The 22,697-nt window shown below is 37.2% G+C and overlaps 1 protein-coding gene across 1 annotated transcript in view; it reads left to right on the forward strand.

The window, feature by feature from the left end:
* RAD54B (RAD54 homolog B) overlaps positions 1-22,697 on the forward strand; it is a gene marked incomplete at its 3' end in the record, with an annotated part of 60,381 nt that overhangs the window by 34,083 nt on the left and 3,601 nt on the right. Inside the window, exons 3-12 of the mRNA XM_081996882.1 lie at positions 3,342-3,542; positions 6,737-7,024; positions 9,581-9,743; positions 10,444-10,669; positions 15,406-15,613; positions 16,072-16,211; positions 16,809-17,099; positions 18,486-18,667; positions 20,880-21,141; positions 22,440-22,506. Of these exons, the coding sequence (XP_081853008.1) occupies positions 3,342-3,542; positions 6,737-7,024; positions 9,581-9,743; positions 10,444-10,669; positions 15,406-15,613; positions 16,072-16,211; positions 16,809-17,099; positions 18,486-18,667; positions 20,880-21,141; positions 22,440-22,506 (2,028 nt within the window). The remainder of the gene's footprint in view (positions 1-3,341; positions 3,543-6,736; positions 7,025-9,580; positions 9,744-10,443; positions 10,670-15,405; positions 15,614-16,071; positions 16,212-16,808; positions 17,100-18,485; positions 18,668-20,879; positions 21,142-22,439; positions 22,507-22,697) is intronic.

Genomic DNA, 22,697 nt, shown 5'->3' on the forward strand with positions numbered 1-22,697 from the left:
GCATGTTTCAGTTACCTTCTGTAGTCTTTTCGTAAGGCAGCTGTTTTCTCGGTGCATTGGGAGTAACCTAACGCACTTAATCGATGCACTTTCTCTAAGTATTTTTCATAAGGAACTGGTTAAACTAGTTTGCCATTGGAACGCTCCCCCGTCCCCTCTCCTGGATCCTGTCCCGCTTTCTGTAAATCATCACCTTCCTGAGGCTGCTGAAACTTTTCCTCATATCAGCTAGGCTATGGTTTATATCTTGAAATTTAAGCCCGTGCTTTCTCAACCAGAGAGAGAAAGCTCTTTATTTGTGGAAGCTTTTCAAAGCCTTATTTAGCCACGTCTTTAAAGTTCTCAAGCCCTTCGTTCTGGGAGGAAAGACTTGTCACTTGCTAGAGTTTCCTCATGGTTAAAGAAACCAGGCTGGGCAGTTTGCTATTTGGGAGAGAAATCAGTGGGCATGATTTCCTGATCTTTCTCTTACTATGGTGTACACATAGTTCCTGTTACTTATTATTTTTAGTCTAAACTGATTAACAGCACATCTCAGAATTTCAAGTTGCAGTTTATCTTCCAGGGTCTCTGCAAACCCAGCTCTATTTAAGATACTGTCAACGGTCAGTGAGCAGCAAGGGTTTTAGTGTTGAAACCATTGCTCTCTGTACCCCTGTATCAAACACTGAACTTAGTCCCTGTGCCTACCATATCAGCTTCATTTCAATTCCTGAAAAGTTCCCGACGCTGTATTTATCAAATTTGGATATTCTGCTGTTGTACTGGAATAAATCTTTGAAGTTAAATAGGTGTGATGATGGATACAAACAAAAATTATGAGATAAAAAGAAGGTTGAATGCAAGTACCTGATCAGCACTGTTGGTGAACAGGTTTAGGTTTTCTATTTGAAGAAATTCTATGGAAGATAATTTTGAAAAGACGTAATTATTTTTAAATAAAAATATTTAATTTTTTAAAAAAGAAAAATACCTTAACGCTTTTATCTGAAACTCTATTGTAGTTACAGGTAAAAGTAGGATACTTTATGTAGCATAGAAACAGATTGTTATTGGATATTTTTATAAACAGAAATTATGATAATTCAGAAGACAAATTGAGGGAAGAAGTCTGAGCGTTGCAGATGATGTTATTTTTCACTTTTCCCATATGAACATGGTAGTATTATATGGAATATTGGTGCCCAGTTTGCTTCTCACTGGGGGCAGGTTGCTTTAGAAATCCTTTTCAGCAGAAGTCACTATTGCAAAATGCTAGCAGTTTCCAGCTAAATTATTGTTTTTCTTACTATTTTAGATGGAGTAGGGATAAGAAGAGTTTCAAGAATTGTTATTGACCTGAAAGTTAATCCACCGGCAATTTAGATCACACCACATAGGACTCCCTGAGTAAAAGAGCAATGACCATAAAACAGATCTCGGGGGTCACCAAACTCATGTGGGAGGTCAGTGGAGGAGACAAGCAGGTGGTCATTTGTTTAAGGATGGCCATCCTTCCAGAGGGAAGAGGATTCTGCAATGAAATCTCCAGGTCTTGCAGTAAAAGTTACTTAAAATCTTAATATGAAGAAAGAAATTGCTGATTAAACTAAGATTATCAGTTTCAAAAGCAAAGAGGAAACAATCTTGTATTTATCTAGTTGAGTCAGCTGACACAAACTCAATATAGAATCAGCTTAGTCTTTTGTACTTTTAGCAATGTATGGGTTTTCTCTCTTCCCCCTCTCCTTCACTCCTCCGAATCTTATCGCTTGTGATTACTGAAGATCCAATAAAGCCCTTGTACCTTTTTGCAAAACTGCAAGAGTTTATTCTTGCTCTCTGGCTCATTTCCCAGGTTTCATCTACAAAGAATCCCCTGCATTTCAAAAGGAGATGCTCTGTTCTCTTTTCTCATCCTTCTGTGGTGTGCCGGTGTTCAGTAGGTGCTCTGTTACCCCTTGGAGAAGGGGACATCTGTGGCATGAAACTCTACAGATTTTGGCTAATGCCCTGAAGAAACAGCCACCTATGGAAAATCCTATCTACGTTAGGCACTGTGATAGCATAGAGTTCTATACAGACAGTAAAACTTTTAGAGTGCTTTGGGAAGAAAATTTTATTCAATAAATATAGCATTTTTCATCTAGATAATACCTTTTTAGTAAATGCTAGTTGTGAAAAATTGCAGTCGTTTTAGCCATGCAACTTATGAGTGCTTCACTGTTTTAAGAATATGTAGACTTGATGTACAAGTGATAAAGTTGCCTTTTTATTGGACCGTTATTGTGAGCAAAAGTTTACTCTTGCCGCTTCTCCTTTAAATACCAGCACACTTGGAAAATTTGGAAAGGTTAGTCTGTGGCATAAGCACCTTTTTGTAACAGATTTGTGTAGCGTTGGATCCCAGATGGAATCAAAGGAGCAAACGGATTTAAGCCTTTAACCAGCATGCAAGGGTATTTTAATGAAAATTAGTCTGATTCTCCCTTTGAAGCTGTGTATGTGCTGAAAAGGAATGCTACAGATATTCCTTTAGGTAATGCTGAGGACTTAGCTACCATTACTTATGTCAGATTGCTAACTCTTGAAAGCATGTGTTTATTCTTAATCGATATTTTAATCAACTGCTGTCTGTTGTGTTGTTTCTTAATGTTACTAACCTAAATATTTCCTATTGATACTTACACCCTTGACACTTATAATTAGGTAACTGCTGACAAATCTAAATCAGTCTAAGCCTAGAAACAACATTTGAGTTGCTGCAAACTCAAGGGATGATCTGTTTCAAGATTTGCACAATTACTTGTTTTTAAAGGATATAGGGAAAGGAGTTGAAGAAATCTTGTGCATTATTACAATTACGGTTATTCTGCCACTTAGTACTAATGACTCCAGATCTGGTTACTGGCTTCCTTTGCTACCTTTCCTGAGTTCTGTGTTCCTGTCCTTGCTTCCAGAACACTGCCCAGCACCATCTCACCAGGACCCTTTTTTCATTTTCTCCTATGCTCGTTTCCCTTTTGTTTTTTTCCCAGCCTTTCCTTTTGTTCTTTCTCCACTCTCATTGTCTTGTATGTATGTCAAATCAGGAGCTCACTTACTAATGTACCAAGTAGTGTACTTTTCCTGGAAGTGCATACTTTCCAAAACAATTCATTGGTTCCTATTTCAGGCTGAGTCCTTATGTGCTGTTCTGTCTCAGTCCAAACTTACCATTGGCAGCCCAGTACAGGAAATACGCCGCTTTGTTTATGTAAGATGAAATGCGTAGATCGTCCTTGATTTCTTTGAAATGCAAATGACTGTACACTTCATCAAGAGAACCTGAGATATTCTTTGTTATTTTATTTCCTTTTTAGACACTTTGTATTTGCCAACATCAGGGACAGCAAAGGAAGAAGCAGCTCAGGAAGAACCTGACTGCCTTGCGAAATACTTCAGTGTTGTGTGGTGTAAGGCATCAAAGAAAAAGCACAAGAAGTGGGAAGGTGATGCTGTTCTTATTACAAAAGGGAGGTCAGTAATGTTGAAAGATATGGAAGGCAAAGACATTGGAAGAGGTACTGTAGATCTGTATACTTGTGTAAGTGAACAACTGGCTTAAAATTATTGTGCTTTGAATAACAGAGACCCAGCTCTTAAGATTAAAATGTAGAGTTCTCCATGCCAATGTCGACCACAGGATGGAAAAACATTAGGGTTTTTTTGGGGGAGTGCGAGGGGGAGACAGCAGGAAAGCTTTATATTTCTTACATATAAGGCAAATGCATGGGGGAGGCTGCGGCAGGCTGAATAGAAACAGGAATGAAACGCCAAATGCTAGTCCAAGGAGAGGATCTGGAAATGAATGGCTGTACTAATTCAGCGGAGATGCCAAGTGAGGGATGAGTAGTTGATTTTGCTTGCTCACATAATGCATTGGAGGAGGTGTTAAAATTAGGGGAAAACATACAAGTAAGTTCCTTGTAGATATTCCAGTCAGTAGGATGGCAACTGGGAATGTCGGAGGTTGGATCTGTGCTTTTCAGCCAGTCAAACAGCTAAAAATATTATCTTTGTTAGAAAGACAAGCAAACGGCAACATTTTCCAGCCAAGCCAAAGTCAACTGTGTAGCAATTTTTAGTCTTGTAGTTTTAGCAGCAGCTGCTGCTATAAGACACAGTTTGGGTTGATATCAGAGTTAAAAATAAGACTTGCAAACTATAGGCTGCAGTCAACTTGAAGCAATAATTTTTTACTGAAAGCAAAGCAAGAATTAACTTTTCTAATTAAGCCAAAGATATTTTGTAAGGGAGTAGGATTGGATGATGTTGCTACAAAATTTTAGGGCTGAGATGATTTCTCTGCTCTTTTGTTACAGTCATGACATTGTGAGCCTTGTTAGGACCAGGCAGCTTTGATTTGCAAATCAGTCTGTGACTTAGAAGTTAATATGAATTTATTTATAGCAAAGCAATATATGTACAGACTTGTTTGTTTTTGAAAAAGGCACAGAGAAAGAGAGTAATGCCTGGAATGCATCAGCCACCACCCTGTTCTTCATGTGTTTTTTTCAAGTCCTGTCTTCTTGAATTAGCAGAAAACACAATAGAAAAATGAATATTCTGATTTTTGCTGGTAAAATTCTTTTTGCTGTGTTTGATGGTGTCAGGGAGCACAGTGATACCAGTGTCATTGGTGCTGACTTGCCCATTCAGAGTTGCTTTCAATGCTTGTTGATTCTAAGAAAATCGTAAATTGACCAATTTAAACAGTGTAAATTTTAAATTTCTCCAATTATTCTACAAACCCAGTGAGTGACAAGGAAAGGTCTGGTAGCGGTGCTTACCTCCAGAATTGCATTTAATACTAGGAAGTTTACAGTGAATGCGAATGGGCATCCAGGGTTATTATTTTTAAATGGGAAATAAAGGGCAAAGGAAGATTTTTTTTTTTTTTTTTTTTTTTTAAAGTTAGGCATACTAGGGCTGGATCTAAGAAGGGGCATGGGAGCCTAAAACCAGCACAGCCTGTAGCTTGTTTTCGAGGCAGCAGGACGTCTTGCTTTTCTCCCCTGCAAATGTCCTAATTCCTTAATAATGTGTTACAAAGAATTTAGGAAGTGCTCTCTTGTAATTTGCTCTATGTTATGGAAACAGTTATTTTTTCTGGCAGCTGCATAAACATTCGAGCTTTGTAGGTTTGTTTTTTGCCTTTTTTAAGTTTCCATCTGCCCTTAAAGTCCATTCTGTCTTAGAATCTCTTCAGACCGTAATCCAAAAGATCCTGCACAGGGATACAGCTGCATTCAGTATGTTCAGCTTGAAGCTGTGTAGAGGCAGTAACAGAAAAGAAAAATGCAGAGCAAAGGAGAGGTCATAAATGCCTTCTCCAGGCACCTCATTTAGGAAGGCTCGTGCATTCTCTTGTGTTCTGGCATCCTCTGCTCTTTCTTGAAAGCAAGTGGTGTTCTTTCAAGAACTAAACAAGGATCACTGTGTGCTTTTTGCATGCATTTAGAAGAGGAGAAGAAAAATAGCTCCCTTTCGGCCAGGCTACTTTTCAGCACTTGCTGAAAATTACTTCAGCACTTGCTTCAGCACTTAGACTGCAAAACACCTCAGTAAATTTATTCTCATAAAGGAATTAAAATCCAGATCTTCACCTTCCAACCCTTTGGGAAGGGACATTCCTAGAAGTGGGAGGCCTGAGCTTTGCAAACAGCTCCCAGCAGTCTTTAGATGTACTGTTCGTTGGATAAAATATGTGTAAAACCTTGGAGAGTTTTGCCTCTTTCACAGGTGAGTGCTTTAACTGCTGGCCTACAGAGTCATGCTATTTATTTTTTTGACCCAACTAAGGATCTAAGCCTGTTTATTCAAAGTGGCACAAATTCCACAACTGGGGTAAAGAACATTACTGTTTCTAATTTTGAGGTAGAGATGTGGCTTTGACATCCCTGAGTTAAGAAAAGAAACTATATATATCTTCCGTTTCTTATGTGAGAGCTTCAACCACTAGAGTGCTGTGTAGAAGAAGGAACCAGCACTCTTTCCTACATCTTTATCGTAAAAGAAAGTGGCAGCTGCCAGTGAATTTTGCAATGAGACTAATAGTATGTGGTAGCTGCTCTGAAAATGCCCACCTGATAGAGTCCCTGAGGGGGCAGAGAAAAATTCATCATCTCCCTGATAGGGTTTTGAATGAGCAAACTGTTGAGTTGACGATAAATCCTGGTAAAAATAAGGCATATATGTTTCAGAGCATGTGTAGAAATAAAGATTTTTAGATGCATAGGAGTCCTTAATTGTAAAAAGTTAATTTAGAATTATTTAAAAAGTAGAATATTCTGTGTAGATCAACAGCAAGAGGGGCTAGTGGTGTTCATCTCGGGGCATGAAAGGAAGGAAAAAGAATGATCATTAGTTTTGAGAAAGTTTAAAACTAAGGCAAGCTGCTAGTTTTTACGATATGGGGCTGTTTTTTGTAAATTCCCTTAAATGGATATTTGACATTCAGTAGAACTGATTGCGGATGCTGATGACAGACTATTTGCTTAGATATTCTGGTATCTAAACCTGATTTTTAGCACTGAAATGTCAAACTCTATTAAGGAGGGAAGAGCTTTATGACTTCATATGTGTAACAATTCAAATGCTTAAGAATCAAATACCTGTTGACAGTTTTGGTTTTCCTTCCTGCAGATGTGTACTGATGTTAAGGAAGTACTATTTGCTGTTCTGTCCTAATTGCTAAATTTTTATATTCTTTTAGGTACTGGATATAAATCTAAAGAGCTAGACAGTCTTGATGAAGGCCAAACACTGATGGTTGGAGGAAAAGAAATTGAAGTGGTGGCTGTAATTTCAGCAGACGACTTCAACAGTGGCAGGTGTTTTCAGGCTGGAATAGGGACTTGTGACACAGTCCCAACTGCTTTATCTCAAACTAGTATGAAAACATTCTGTAAACCATTCAAAAGTGTCTGTCAATCCAATACTAAAGAGAGTGTGCTCAAAGATTCTCAAAGCTACAAACCTCGCCACGATCCAAATGCTTCAAGTAAGATTCAGATTTTTAAGTTTATTTAAGCATCCTCTGCCTCTTAAAAAAGTGGAACATGTAACCAAGTCTTGTTCCACAATGTATTACTAAAGAATTTCTGACATACAATACTAGTGTGTCTATCAATACCATGTTATGATTTTATCATGTGTGTTTCTAACAGGTCAAATGCTCTGCACTGCAAAAAGTTTCTCATAGTTGTTACAGATGGCTGTAGAAACAAGTTAGAGCAGTTTCTGAAAGTTTTGCCAAGAAAAATGAGTTTATTGATCAGAGAAGCAGTCTGACACATACTAGAAGTTCTAGATGAGTTCCAGCTTCCCACTGGGGTCAGTGAAGCACTGAAATAGTATGGTGGCACAGTAATTACAGTGGAAGATCAGTAAATAAAGAAGTTAAGCCAGATTCAAGGAATTGCCTCTGATAGTGCCTGATCCTTCACAGACAGTGAGTGTAACTGCACTGCCCAAACTCAGCCAGATAGATTTTGGAATAAAAATTTGGTTTTGGAATAAAAGTTTTGGTTAGTACTAGAAGTGCCATGTGCTGAAGAGCCATGAGAGTTCACAAATTGCATAGAAACAGGCTGGTTAAGCAGTTGTATAAGAGGGATCCTGTAACACTTGATAGCTGCAGGAAGTGGCATTGCTTATCTAAAGGAGAAGTACTCTTTTGTCTGTCAGTAGCAAACCATTTAGGAGCTATATTCTGCTGATGGCTTTATCTTTCAGATGGAAGACAGAAATGAGTTTGAAGAAATATTACTGAGCAGAGCAGTGCATATTTTAAAAAAACACAAGTTTGTTGTACATTCTTACTATAGTTATACCTCCATCCTACTTCTTACCTCATATCCTGACACTGTGGGACTTTTCAAAGCTGCTACCTGGCTGCTATGTAAATAAACGATGAAATTTTAATCAAGTGGTGATTAGTGATGTCACTGGCCCTTTTGTAGAGCAGCCTTATTAACACCAGCTTCTGGTCTGAATTCAACTTGATTATGTTGTATCTAATAATGTTCCTTCCTGTGGTTGCAAGATGATACCGCATTAGCTTTCTAACCTAAAATCTGGCAAAGAGCTGATATATTCAACACTCAAATTAACTTCTTCACTGTTTCTGCACTAGTCTCTTAAAAAGCTAAATTTTTTTCTAGTTGTCTCCTGTGACTTCTCTTCTGGTGAATTTGAGTACCTCTTATGAAATTTCGAGAGCCCTCAACACATCTGTAGGTTGGACTCTCAGTCATTAGGGTTGCTTACACAAGGAGAATCACATAGTTTATTTAACGCCTTGTTGCGTAGCCTCTTTCAGAAGTAACGGAGATACTTTGCAAGACCAAGACCCTCTTATTGGAACAGTCAGAGGTTTTCATGTTGAGGTCTATGACTATAGTTGATTAAAATCCAACTTCTTCAAAATGGAAAGCCATTTATCCCTGTGCTCAGCAGAAAGGAGCACAGTGGCAAAGGTGTAAAGCCATATCTTCCATGTATGATTTCTAATCTTTTAGTCCACTGCTCATCCAAGCCTTGTTTCTTCCCTATCTCTGAGGCTGCAAAATTTTGTCACAAAAGTTATCTTTTTGTCACCACTGGCTTTTTTATATATATACACATACAATTTGATGTAATCCATCAGAACTGAGCCCTTTGTCAGTAGAAAACAAAATCTCCCTGAATGATACCAGCCTTCAACCAACCTATTCCCATGAATTAATTGTCAATATAGGTCTACTCTACTGGCATAACAATACCAGCAGCTGTAAACTACTTTCTCATTCTGTCCTCTGACAATACAACCTCTCAGTAAAGATGTGTAGCATCTATATAAGCAACCCAGTATGGACATTATGCAGCAAAATAATGATGTTAGAGTTTGTAAACAAATTATCTCAAGAAAAACTCTTATTTAGATGTAGCCCAATACTTCATGCTCTCTTTGCCTCTGTATGTCTTCAAACCTGTCAACTTCTTTTATTCATGCACTGTGGCAGCCTTTGTCAGCTCACTCTCAGTCCTTCACTTTTTTTTTTAACAAATAGTCGTCTTTTTATCTCTGTTTCTCAGGCAGAGAAATCTTTCTGGGCAGCTACAAGAGTATCCCCTTGAAATGTAATGTCTAGACTTTATGTAGGTCATTGTTTATGTTCTTTTTCTTAAACTTTCCATTCAGAAGCCTTTTAGAACTTCTTCTGATTTAACGCTATGCATTTAAAGTCAGTATGCAACATTTATTAGATCGGCAGTTAGTTTCACCTCAGCAGGAAAAAAATACTCAGGTTTTTTAGTTTGTCACCTTTACCTTTGAGAAAAGTGCAAACTATTTGGGAAACCTCTGTAAAAGGATTTTTTTATTTAGAGGGCTATCTAGATACTCTGTTGGTAAATGTATTTTCTGTCTGAGAATCGTCAATATATTAAACAGTATTTTTAACAGTCATTAGATCATTGACTTTATTCTGTAGCTGAGTTAGAGAAATAATATCCTTTGCTAACAGATGAAAAATAATGTTTTTGTGCAATACTTGCATATGTTTTGAACTTCAAGATTCTGTAGTTATGCCGAGACCAAATGCAAGTCATCAGTGGATGTTCAATAAGGCTGGTTTACCTATGGTGGATGTAGTTGTGGATCCTTACATTGCAAATAATCTCAGACCGCATCAGAAAGAAGGAATTGTATTTCTATATGAATGTGTAATGGGAATGAGGTAAGATGATAATTATCCTTTTGGCTTTTAATACCTGTAATATTTTCATGCCCACATTTGAAATGCAGACAATTTGAATGGGAAGATTTGAGCAATTGTTCAATTAATTAATATTAGTAATTTTCCCCCAGTAAAGGTTGCACAAGTTTTTTCTGACCTGTCTGTAGCTTTGTGCTTGCTATGACTTTGCCAGATGTGATGAGAAGCTAGGGCACCAAAAGGCCTGTCAGTTCTACTGCAAGTACCACGTCTTGTAAACACAGATACAGTCTAACCCATGCTAAAGAACACTGCTTTCTGGGATTTATAATTCATATAATTCATAATTCAGGCATTTAGAATAAAGAAGCTGTTATACCAACCTGTGGAGAAAAATACAGTACTATCTTTAGAACTGCTTTCTGAAGTCATAGATTCCTTAAGATATATACAAGGTTTAAAAATATTAGATGATAATTTTAAGTCTGAAAGCAGATTTAAAGTATTTGGTTTTGGAGGACTAATGCATTAATCTAGAAAACAAGGAATTTCACTCTAAGGTCTTCTGGTATAACTGAATGAAAACCTATTGTAGAGCATAAGAAGTATAAATAGGTTCTTTATACTTCAGAAAAAAACAAGAAACAATTCCCTAAACCAGTTGTAAATAATTATATATATGTCTTTTAAAATCTTACTGCTGCCTGATTATATCTTACAGAGTTAGTGGCAGATTTGGAGCTATTCTTGCTGATGAAATGGGCTTAGGAAAAACATTGCAATGCATTGCACTTGTCTGGACTCTTCTGCGTCAAGGGGTCTATGGATGCAAACCTGTACTAAAGCGAGCACTAATTGTCACCCCTGGCAGTCTGGTAAAAAACTGGAAAAAAGAATTTCAGAAGTGGTTGGGAAGTGAAAGGATCAAAGTCTTTACAGTTGATCAGGTAAGATTTATTTCCAAAAGGGGATTAGGTCATATGTGGCTCAGAATATAGGACTTGTGATTTTTTTTTTTTCCCTCTTTTCTTTTTTTAACCAGAAACCAAAACTAGTATTCTCTATTACTATTTATTGGTACTACTTCATTTCTCCTTCAGATAGTTGTCCATGCAGGCATTTAGCTGTCAGCAACCAGGTCATAACTCAAGCTCACCTGCCTGTGTAGCCTGTCTCTGTCTTATCTTTCCTCTGGCTTCACCTTCGGACATGTAAAGGGTGACACACTCCTCCTTGTACCTCTTCGGTTTAAGGAGCTTTCTGTTGTCGTATCAAAGTGCACACCTTCTCTGTTTTATGTACCAGAGCACCTACATGGGCTGCTTGTACTCTGTTTCTGTGGTAGTTGCTTTTGTTCTGTACTGAAAACTTTTCCCGCTTTGTTTTGGCTGTCTGTTTCAGGTTACTTCAGAAGATTATTCCCTTTACTGTCACTGTCAAGAATTAGGTTTCTGTAGGGATGATTTAAAGTCTCATGAGTTAGCAAGCCTAGAGTCTGGGTGTTAGATAACGTGGATATCTCTTGTCTCTAGAAGAACGCAGACAAGTACGAATCTTAATAAAGCAGCAGGATGATGCTGATCCCTGTCCCCTCCTATAGTGGAGCTGTTCCCGCTGGTAATGACACTCCCAAGTTCTTGTAGTGCCTATCCTATGTGCTGACAAAGTATTTAATCTTTTAATCTCCTTGGTATACCTTTAGGGTCTTGCCCTTGGTTTTGAAACACAAAACTCTCTCCATCCTTTACTGCAATGACTAGATGTTCTAGCACAGACTCTGTGCTTCAGTGACCTTTATTGACCACATCAGGCAGAAAAGCACCTGGCCAAATAAAAGACAAAGGAGTTCAAGGAGTGAGGCTGTAGCATCACTGACTGAGGGCTTTCTCTGGAGGAGAGCCATATCTTGCTCTGGTGATCCAGTAAGGCTTTCTTGGCATGTAAATTTTCCTGTTAAGCATGGCTCAGTATCTTAGAGGGTTGGGTCCCCTCAGGACTGGCATTCGTGAAGCTGTGAACAGGGGACTTGCTCATGCCTTCGTTAATGCTTCTGAAGCTTTGAGATTCAAGTGCTGTTGTTTATAACCATCCAGTATTTCTTTTCCTAAGACTTCTGGTCCCCATGTCCATATGGAGTGGGCATTCTTAGCAGAAAGGAAAGAGAAGTTGTTCAGCAAACTGTGGTTTCTATATGTACATTCAGCAATCTGCTGTACCCCTACTTTTTCCTTACTCCTATATATTTGAATTGTACCAATGGGAGGAAGTGGAAAACTTACAGTATCTGCATTGGTGCTTGCAACAAAGATAAAAATACTTATTTTCTAAAGTTATTTTTTAATCTAATAGTTCCATACAACTAGATTGAGGAAATAATAGTACTTCATTCTAAAGATGTCCCGATTCTTATATCAACCAGATTTGCTTTTAGTTTCTTCCATTACCCTTACAGTCTGTACGGAAGAGTGAATATTTCAGGTGAAATGGAAGTTTTCAAACTGTTTTTAAACTCTTTTGTAGAGCATACAAAATTTTGTAACAATAATTATTTTCTTGAATTCCTCTCATTATTGTCAAACCCTTGAAATTACTGAACCTACTCATCTTCCACTGAGGACAATCCACACGTAATAGGTACTCTTTGCATCATTTGCTTTTCTTAATAACTTGTTTCAAGGTAAGGAAATGAAGCAAACTGACTTGTCAGGAGCTGTAATGTAATTTAGGTTAGGATGAGAAATATGGAAGTTTCTAAAAGAAGTGGTTACAAGGCAAAATATAATATGGCCACATTTAACTAGAAAGGTAGTTAGAAATAATTGAATGTTTTCTTGCAGTTTTTATGAATAAAGTTGGGAGGAGAAAACCTGAATTTGCTGACAGTTACTATGACCCAAAATGACAGTAGCTTTCATTTCTTTTGATTTAAATAACTTTAATATTCTTACTCATCTTGTTGGAGCCATTTGGATTGAGGACACTCAGCAGCTTTTAAGATTGTGTTCCCAAATAGTAAAGAATACATTGTCATGCAAAAGGAAGACACAATATGACTCGCCTGGGGTATAATGAGGTATTTCAAAATAATTTACTGTCTGTCTTTTCCAGAAAAACAGCAATTACCATACTGTTATTTCTCCAGTATAACTTAAAAGGCAGAGCTTGTCTCAAAGGTTTTTTACTATTCTTGCCTATAAGGAATACATTCAAAGAACTGGCAGACTTTTTAAAATGTATTTGGCATGTTTTCCTCACTTCCGTGCTGAAACACCATGAACTGATCCTAACCCTTCAGTAATAGACTCTTCAAAAAAACAGGACATTATCTGCTTTTAAAATGTTATTACAGTTTACTTATTACAGTTAAAATGCAAATGTCATGTAGAGGACATTGCTTTTAAAATGAAGGCATGCCCACAAAGGTTGCATTTAGGTCTTGTTAATTCATGTTATCAGCATTTGAGATGTGTTTGAGAGAATAACTCCTTTATCTGTTTTCAGAGTACCACTTCTACTGGGGTTGTTTTGGTTTGGTTTTTAAGTCAAAATATCTGGAATATTAATTAATTAAAGGTTTACATTGCTTCGTGATTCAGCATTTTTTAATTTACACTCCACTGGCTACAGTGGATTTGGACTAGAGCAAAGAAAGGTCTGTTCAAAGAGTAAGTCTGGGACATTATGGAGCTCTAATACTGATTGACAGTTGCTCCATATGTGTGGCTCCAGGCAACTCGCTTAAACCTGTCAAGTCACTTTGGGTAATTGTGAAAATGGAGGCTATAATACGTACATATCTTGCAGCCAGTTAAGAGGATAAATTAATTAATTGAAATTAGCTTGTAAATTTATTTTAATTTTTAGTCCATCATCTACTGCTGTTGTTATATATAGCAGGGAATATATTATATTTGGCTTCAGGGGGCTTATAATATACTAGGACTCTTTGGCTTTTTTTAAAGGGGTTCAAACAGTCCAGAAGAGTTGATGATTTACCAGGGAAGGGATGTTGGAGGCAGTTCCCCAGGGCCTCAGCACTTTCCTCGCAGTCCCAGCTTACAGTGCGAAAGTGTAGGAAAGCAGAATGATTTCTGAACCCTGGGCATCTTCTGATGCTTGACCGTCCCAAGAGAAGGTTAGAGAGGCACTGCCTCTGTCTGCAGGGCTGTGATGTGGAGCCTGAATACTGGGCAGGGACAACATTGGGTGTTGTCTATGGGGCTCCTCTGTGTCTCTGTTCCTGCGTTGGGAAATTTTCTGCTCCTATTTTGAAAATGGCAGTAGAAATACTGGCCAGAAAACAGGCAGTTAACTACAGTCCTGGAAACATCAGGAGTGCTCGGGTCCAGTCCAAACACCTGGCGAAATTGGTGCATGCCCTTGTTACCTGCTCCTCACTACTCCTTGCTTCCTCTGACGTGTGCTGGGCCTCCTTGTGAGCAGCACGTGGGGACCGATCTGCCACGAGGTACTTTGTGAGATTAATGTGCCAGATTCGGCCCCTGGATTCATCTGAATCACCTGTTAGGAGGCTCTAAAGGTTGTGATAATTAAGAGGTGCTGCTTTTACAGTGTATTACACCATCTGGCTCCAGACTTAGTTGTCTGTGTTTGGTAACTGATCTTGTTTGGAAATAAAATACCTTCTGAGGCTCTTGCTCGATTTGCTTTCAAAATTAAAGAGGTTCTTCGCTTGTCAGCTGCACCCGTAGCCTGCTTAGTTAGTGAACACCGTTAGGAAATAGGAAGGACCATGCAGGGAATTAGCATCTGGAGCCAAGCGGAAAGGTGAGGGACGTGCCCACAGAAAAAAAGATTTTTCCATTTTTGCGTATAGTTGCAAGACAGGTAAGCAATCCTATTACGTTCACAAGCCTGCACAGAAATGTAACTATTTCTAGGAAACTTTTTTGAAAGAAGCTCCCTGTCAAATTACAGTGACTTTTTATTTAGTGTGCCTGTTTCCTTCAATAGACATCAAAAGTCTTTATATCTATTGAAGGAAAAGGGTTTGAAGAGTATATAAGAGCAGAGGGGCTCTCAGACATTTTCTGACCAGTAATACAGAGTTTAGAAATGAATTGCATTTATTTACCGGTAGACAGGCATATTTTCTGGGGCTGGTTATGGGCTCTATTTTCTGAGTCCCAGGCTGCCCTTACCTGTTGGCCAACCCATCAATGCTAAGGGCTTGTAACAAAGTTAATGTATTAAATTCAAAACTATAAGGGGAATTGTGGTAGAACATGATGACTTCCTACTGGACCACATTACTGCACCTTGCAGCTTGAGATCCCAAAGTGAATGTACAGGCAGCTACTTTTGCCTCTTTGTTATCTTGGCTTTCATTATTCATTTGAAGCTTACCTAAATGCCAGGAGTGGGAAGCTGTTACAAGGAGCCTGTCCTTTTCACCTTCACAGTAATGTGTCTCAGAGGATTTGAAGGCCTAAAAGAATAATGAATTTTCTTTTAACGAGGTGGTAAAACTCTAAATTGCTGTATCAGATCCCATATTTCCTTTGCAAATTAGAAAAGAATCAATAATCCAAACTCATGAAGGAGATAGTAAATGTCTTGTGTCATGCAAGAAAAAATTTCTGTAGACACTGGATGTTTAAGGAGTATGGTGAATGATCTCCAAAGAAATAGCTGTATGATATATTTTCCTTTATGCCTGCAGGACCACAAAGTAGAAGAATTCATTGGTTCTCCACTTTATTCAGTTATGATAATCAGTTATGAGATGCTACTGCGATCTTTGGATCAAATTCAGGCTATAGAATTTAACCTCCTAATCTGTGATGAAGGACATCGTCTGAAAAATAGCTCTATTAAGACAACTACAGCCCTCACTAGTCTGACTTGTGAGAGAAGAATTATCCTTACTGGTTAGTATATAGAGATACTTTTAGTGCTAGGTTGGTGTAAAGGAAAAAGATATCGTAAGTATGGCAGGAGCATGGGTCTTGTAAAAATTTTTTAAAATAAATGCAAACATTCTCTACCTTCGGGGGCAGTCAAGGAGCCGGGGAACTTCTGTGAGGAAATCAGGACTGTTTGCATATGCTCATTGTTTTTCTTTGTAGTTATTTAATAAAATTGATCTAGAACTTGACTTTTTAAATTCCTTTGTCAAAACAATTAGATGTGTACTCTGTTTAGTTAGGGGGACAGTAGCTTATTAATCATGATGAAGTTTTAAATTAATTCAGAACTTTTGAGTAATTCACATTGAGACAAAACATCTGTTTTCAAGATGCATTCTGAACTTTAAACCCTGCATTCAATGATTGTACTTCTATCAGTTTCAAGGAAAAGTTACCAAATACAGAACTTTTTTTTCCAGGTACTCCAATCCAAAATGACTTGCAAGAATTTTATGCATTAGTAGAATTTGTGAATCCGGGAATACTTGGTTCTTTATCCACATATAGAAAGGTATATGAGGAACCGATAGTCAGATCTAGAGAACCTTCAGCAACAACGGTATAGTATTTTAAAAAATGCAGTTATAGAAGAAAATTCATAGACAGCACTGTGAAATTTGTTTTCTATGGAATAAAATGAAGCTCAGGCCTACTAATAGTAGCAAAAGCTTTTTACCTTCCTATTTAAAATAAATTCACTTGTTCTCCAAAGGGAGCAGGATGAATACATGCATGCTGAGATCTTGTCATTTCAGCTGCCTATTAATCAGCAGGCAAAAATTGTTCTTCCGATACGTTGCATTCCCAAAAGTGCCATGCGCATTACCATGTGACAGTGCTTGCTTTATTCATTCTTAGTTTCTCCCCAGTATTGCAAAATCTGCATGATTTTATTGAATCTCAATAAATTCTAGAATAGAATTCAAGCCTTGGATGTCTTCTGGGACATTATCTTCCTTTCTTTAACTGTAGAAACCACAGCTAGAACTAAGCTGATGCAGTGGTACTAATTGGAGAAGAATTGGTCATTACAGTCCCATGTCAGAAAGTGGTATCATACTTTTAAAATGTTATTTAAATACCTAATTAAAATGGTACAGAAGATTATTATGATGAAATGCAAGATTATAATTAATTTTGTACTTTGTTCTTTTAGGAGGAAAAGGAATTAGGAGAAAAAAGAGCAGCAGAACTCACACGCCTCACTGGACTCTTTATTCTAAGGAGAACACAGGAGATTATAAACAAATTTCTGCCCCCCAAAAAGGAAAGCATAGTCTTCTGCCGACCAGCAACACTGCAACTTGAATTGTATCGAAAACTGCTTAGTTCGCGAGTTATTAAGTCCTGTCTACAAGGCAGGCTAGAAAACAGTCCTCACCTGATATGTATAGGAGCCTTGAAAAAACTTTGCAATCATCCGTGTCTTCTGTTTAAAGCTATAAAGGTATCTATTTGCGTGGGAGTGGGTGCCTGCAACTAGTCATTTCAGCTGGCAAAGGTCACTAAAACTATGTTATGGTCAATGTGCATGTTACTTAAGGTCATACTCTCTTCTCACATAGAACTTGCTTTAGGAGATCTGCTTTCAAAAACATAGATGTCAGGAAATCTGAATGTATTCAGGAAAGGTATCTCACCAGTTTGCTATTGCTTTATGGTATTTTCTTGTTCATCATGTATTTTCCCTCTTAATCTTGTGTGTGAGTATTTGTAAAAATGCGTATAAATGTTTTGCAAAGAACACTGTTAACTAGAGATTATTCTGTGTACTCTGTCTGCTAGTTCCTCTGAAACCTCCCTGTCCAACACGATAATTTCACTGTCTCAAGCTCAGTGACACTGGGAGCTGCAGGCTCAAGATGTCACTGGTACTAAATGTCTCCATTTTCACTTCTCCTGAGATGCTGTCACACTGTACACCTTGGTATTTCTAGAGAAATGTTCTCATTCCTCTAGGTAAATAATGTGATAGTTAGAACATGCTAATACTAACCTCTATGGCCACTAGTCAAAGTCCAGGTAAGGTGGGTGGAAACGTAAATCTTTCTTAAAAGACATACTTCATGACTTTGTAGGAATGTCCACAGCACAGACCTCCCTGTAACTTTCAACGCTGCCATTCATTGCCTTTACTTCATAGTACAAGCATTAAAAGTTTTTTGTAGGTGAAAGCATAAGCCTTTAGAAACTGTAGGGATGGAAAGGACTATATGTGCAAGTCATTTATTGCCATTGTGATTTTGAGGTTTGAGTAGTTTGGCTTTTTCCTCCCTGTGAAACACTGGTTTTCAAATTACAGCAAAATATTACCTGTATTTTTTCTCTTTTATTGTTTTTACTTGACAGCTTTTATTCATTTCTGGTTGCATGACTGAATCTTAATGAGAGCATCTTTCTAAAAAAAGTCAATGACTGGGAAGTTCCATAGTAAGATATTATGGGATTCAGAAAGAATAAACAGAGTATTGATCCCCCCCCCCCAAGTTTTAGATACAGCTTTGCTGTGGGTATATATCTGTGTGGTTTAAGTAGAGAAGCAGAAGTAAAATACATTTTTCAGTTTTAAGTATTTCAGCTTTCCACTCAGCTGCAAAGAACATCTTGGATTAGAGAGTGTAAAGCAAAGTAAACACTATCAGTATTTTAAAACTGTTCTTTCAATACAGTATTGGGACGTTGTTGTGCTCACATAATACACTACTTTGTGGTAGCTTTTGATGCTTTGTAATAAAAGCATTTTGATGCTTTGTAATAAAGATATATCAAAGTTTAAAAAAAACCAAAACATGTCAGAGGGAACATGGAACTTGAATCCTTTTATTTTCAATAGGAGAAAAGCTGTGATCCTATGTTTGATGAACATGATGAGTCCAACCTCTACGAAGGTCTAATGGATGTCTTTCCACAAAATTATACTTTGGACACTTTCTCTGAAAATGATTCAGGAAAATTGCAGGTGCTGGTGAAGTTGTTAGCAGCAATCCATGAGCTCAACTCTTCCGAAAGGCAAGTGTGAAAGAAAGGTAAAAAGGAGATAACGGGAGTCACCTTCTGGATGTCATTTTGCTTTTCAAATGCATGGGGACGTAATATTCAAAATAAAGGCACTGCAACTGCTTGCAGAGGTGCCAAGCATATTTATGCATAGTTCTCCTGGCTCTTCCTTGTTAAGTTACTAAACTAGGATTTGCAGCCGACGTAATTGTCAGAGAAGCTCTTCGTATTTTTTCCAGATAAAGATACTTGTATTTTGCGTACCGAGTTCCAGCAAGTAAGATAGTTTGCTACAGCCTCTGTACTATGACATATTATCTGTACTTGGAGAGACTTTCCAATGCTTTGTATCTCCTTGAGGAGATGTATTAATGTATTAAATATTTTAAATTGCACTAAAATATTTTTAATTACTAGATTATAAGTTATTTCCTCTTTAATCATGTTTAACTGCTCAGTGCTTGCTGCCTTTTCTGTTTAAGGTAACCAGTCTCAACAGACAAACTTGCACAGCAGCTGCTTATTTCCCCTGTGGTAAATGCCACTGACATGTAGGAAAACCTCTGTTTATCATGGGGTAATAGGATGCATACAGTTAACTGCTGTGCAATTGCTGATTGATGGAAATCTCACATGACCTTGTGTCCCATGATAACTTTTTTATGGACTCATGTCTTAAAGCCCAGCAATTCCAAAAGTATTTAGATTTTAAATTTTATTTAAATTGAATGCTTAAATAGGACATGCTGTAATTTCGTAGTGGGAGATAACAGCAGATCTCTTGGCACTGGTGTAATGGAATTTACAAGATGCTCTCTTTTTACAAATCAGAAAGCTGAGACTATTGTTGGAGTTTATATGCCTAACATCCATTGAAATCAATGACAGCGAAATATCTAAATGTTATTTCTTTAGGTCTAAAGAAACGGTTATCAGGAAAGAGCACCTCTCCCTGTATCAGTGCTGTAGGAGCTGTTGAATTACAGCTGATGTTGAGGCATTATTTTACACCTTTGGAAGTTTTGTTACTTTAATTCAGTGCTGCTCATGTTTCTTTTTCTTTTGTTTCTCTGCTCGCATTAGTACTAAACAGTTTTTGCAATATACAGACTCAATTCCAGTCCTTTTCTGAAGTTTATATTCTATTTTTGAGTGAAAACAAGGGTGTGAATTTGGTGTTGACTGACAAAAAAAAATCAGTCTTGCAAAGTCTTTACAAAGAAATCTTGGATGTAGTTCAGTTGTAAAGTGTAATAATAAAAATACTTCAAAGCAATTTTAAAATGTTAATTTGCCAGGTTTTCCCTGAAATTATTTGTCTAGTTCTTCAGTACTTGTTTTTAACCAAAATTGTTTTTGAAAATGGAACACCTTTGATAGAATTTGTTACATTTAATTTAGAGTATGAAAGATCTTCAAAGAAGATCTGCCAGAAAATGCCCTGACTGTTTTTATTATTTTATTTATGGCTTAAATCCAAATGATCTTTCTTTGTCCTTTCAGTAGAATCGTCTTCAATATCTGGGAGGATAGAAATTCTACATTTCAGATCTCTGAAACTTATTTAGTCAAAATTTCAGAGAAAAAGCAATGATATAGTATGGATCATTAGTATAAGGAATGAGACTGATTTTGCTTTAAAAAAAGTAACAACAAAAATCCAGACTATATTGTTTGTGATATCTTTCACTATCCTTCATCCCAGTTCTTTTTAGTCACAAAATGTAGGAAAGAGTCACTGCTTTCCTATTAGACTTTCATAATTTTGTTTATTAAAATTTTCTGAGGTTGTCAATAGAAGTTCACAGTAGCTTTTTCAGTAAGTAGAGTCATATATATTATTTATTAGCTGCTACAACACCCTCTGCAAATGCTGCCTTAACAACAGCTATTTTGTATAAATAGAGATTTTTTTTTTTAATCTATCTTTGTGGTTGGTTCTGGATCCCTGCAATCTGTGCATTAAGCCAAATTCTGTCACGAAGGAAAACATTCGTTATTTAACACTTGAATGCTTGACAGTAGGTATAATGCACCCAAATCCAGTATGAGCTTCAAATTAGTAGGAAATGTTTTATTTCTTAGGAAATAGGATTAATTTCAGGTTGATGTGTAATTTTTGCTTGACCTGTAATTTTATTTTCTTAGGTGTCTTCAGTAATTTTTTATTGGTCTTTAAGTTTACCAAGGTCTAAGACGATTAAGATAACTTTGTTTTACTGTTTGACAGAGTCGTGCTGGTATCCAATTACACTCAGACGTTAAACATGTTACAAGAGACATGCAAATGTTATGGATACTCTTATACTAGACTTGATGGACATACTCCTGTCTCCCAGAGACAACAGATTGTTGATACCTTTAATAGTAAATTCAGTCCAGCTTTTATCTTTCTGCTGAGTTCAAAGGCTGGCGGAGTAGGACTGAATCTGGTCGGAGCATCTCATTTGATCCTGTATGATATCGACTGGAATCCAGCTACGGATATTCAGGTCTGATAACAACTGTGTACATGTGGGTTGGGATGGGCATCGAATGATTTCTTGATTGATTTTTGAAATGCCTGGCTTTACACGTCTGATTGCTACCCAGTTATCACATTGCATCTGGACAAGTACAATACTGAAGGAAAACTCTTTCTGAGAAGGAAAGAAGAAATATTTCTCTGTCGTATTATTTGGGATCATTAGAAGCTCTCTTGCAGTAAGAAATGAAAGAGATGAAATTCTGGTTTCTTTGGAGGAGTGAGTCATGTATCTCCTTTGTCTCCTGACCTCTTTTTAACAGGGAAGTTGCTGTGTTTCTAAAAAGAAGGGAAAACCGTGATTAGGCTGCATAGCAAATGTTGCTGTCTGTTTGCGATACCTGAGAAAAAGGGAGAGGTTCTGATCAGAATTAAGCAAATGAGAAAATCATGTGGTAATGATGCCAAAAGAAAGAAAACAAAGCCACTGCTGTGGCATTTTTGTAATGGCACTGTTGGCCTCAACGGATTATTTATTTGGCATAAGAGTGTTCAGTTAAAATACTCCTTAAAGTAACAATTAAAAAAACCCCTTTTTATAAATGCAGTAAGAAACTTTTTATTGTAGAGTAATGCTGTGTGCTTAATACCTCAAATAAGCTCTGATTCTTGGCCCTCCTCTTGTTCCAAGTGTGAATTAGTACCCTCATGTGGTCACTTGTCTTGTTGCTCGAAACATGGTCTGCTAAATCAGCAAAATTGCTACAGATTGCCAAAGACCAGAAACCATGTTGTGGGTGCTTATGCCCAGTATGTAGGTGTAACCCTTACATTTTTTAAAAGAATCACATAGCAGTACTCAGTTACATATTGTTTCTTTAAGAATTAAAGGGAGTGTGAAACACTAATTTTACAATTTTAAAAGAAATGGAAAAGTAATTTTTAAAGATGTATTGTGGCACAAATGGAGATGGGGAGAATGTTGAGTATTGCTGAAATATTAAACAGTTGCTGATGCTTAGAAAACAAATATGAAGCAGGGTTTTCTGGCAGGAAAGAGTTGAAACCCCTACTTTCCTACTATAGTACACAGAAGGAAAGGGGAGCATAAGCAGAAAGTATATTATATTTTCAAAATTATTTACAGTTAATACCAGAAGACTTTTATAAAAACAAAGACAGCTATTGAGGAATGCTTTCTTTGGATAACGTATTTTTGAATGAGGAAGCAGAACTGGTATCTTGATCAGCAGAGGCTACAAGTTTTAGTTGAAATATCATTGTATAGTAGGTTGTTAATGCTCTTCAACTTTTTGCTTTCTTTAGGCAATGGCTAGAGTGTGGAGAGATGGTCAGAAACATACTGTATATATCTACAGACTGCTAACCACAGGTCAGAGATGCTGCTCAAACATACCCTACAGTGAGACAGCTATTGAAATTTTGTCTGTAAAAGAAAGGGAGGGAGTGTTTTTTGGAAATAATTTATTCTTTAAAAAATAAATATTATTTATTTTGAATTCAGTTAAAATACAGACATCACATTGACTCATTTGCCTTTGCTTTGCTTTTGCTAGAAAAATC

Source organism: Phaethon aethereus (assembly GCF_964289735.1).
Source record: "Phaethon aethereus genome assembly, chromosome: 2".
Classification (NCBI taxonomy): domain Eukaryota; kingdom Metazoa; phylum Chordata; class Aves; order Phaethontiformes; family Phaethontidae; genus Phaethon; species Phaethon aethereus.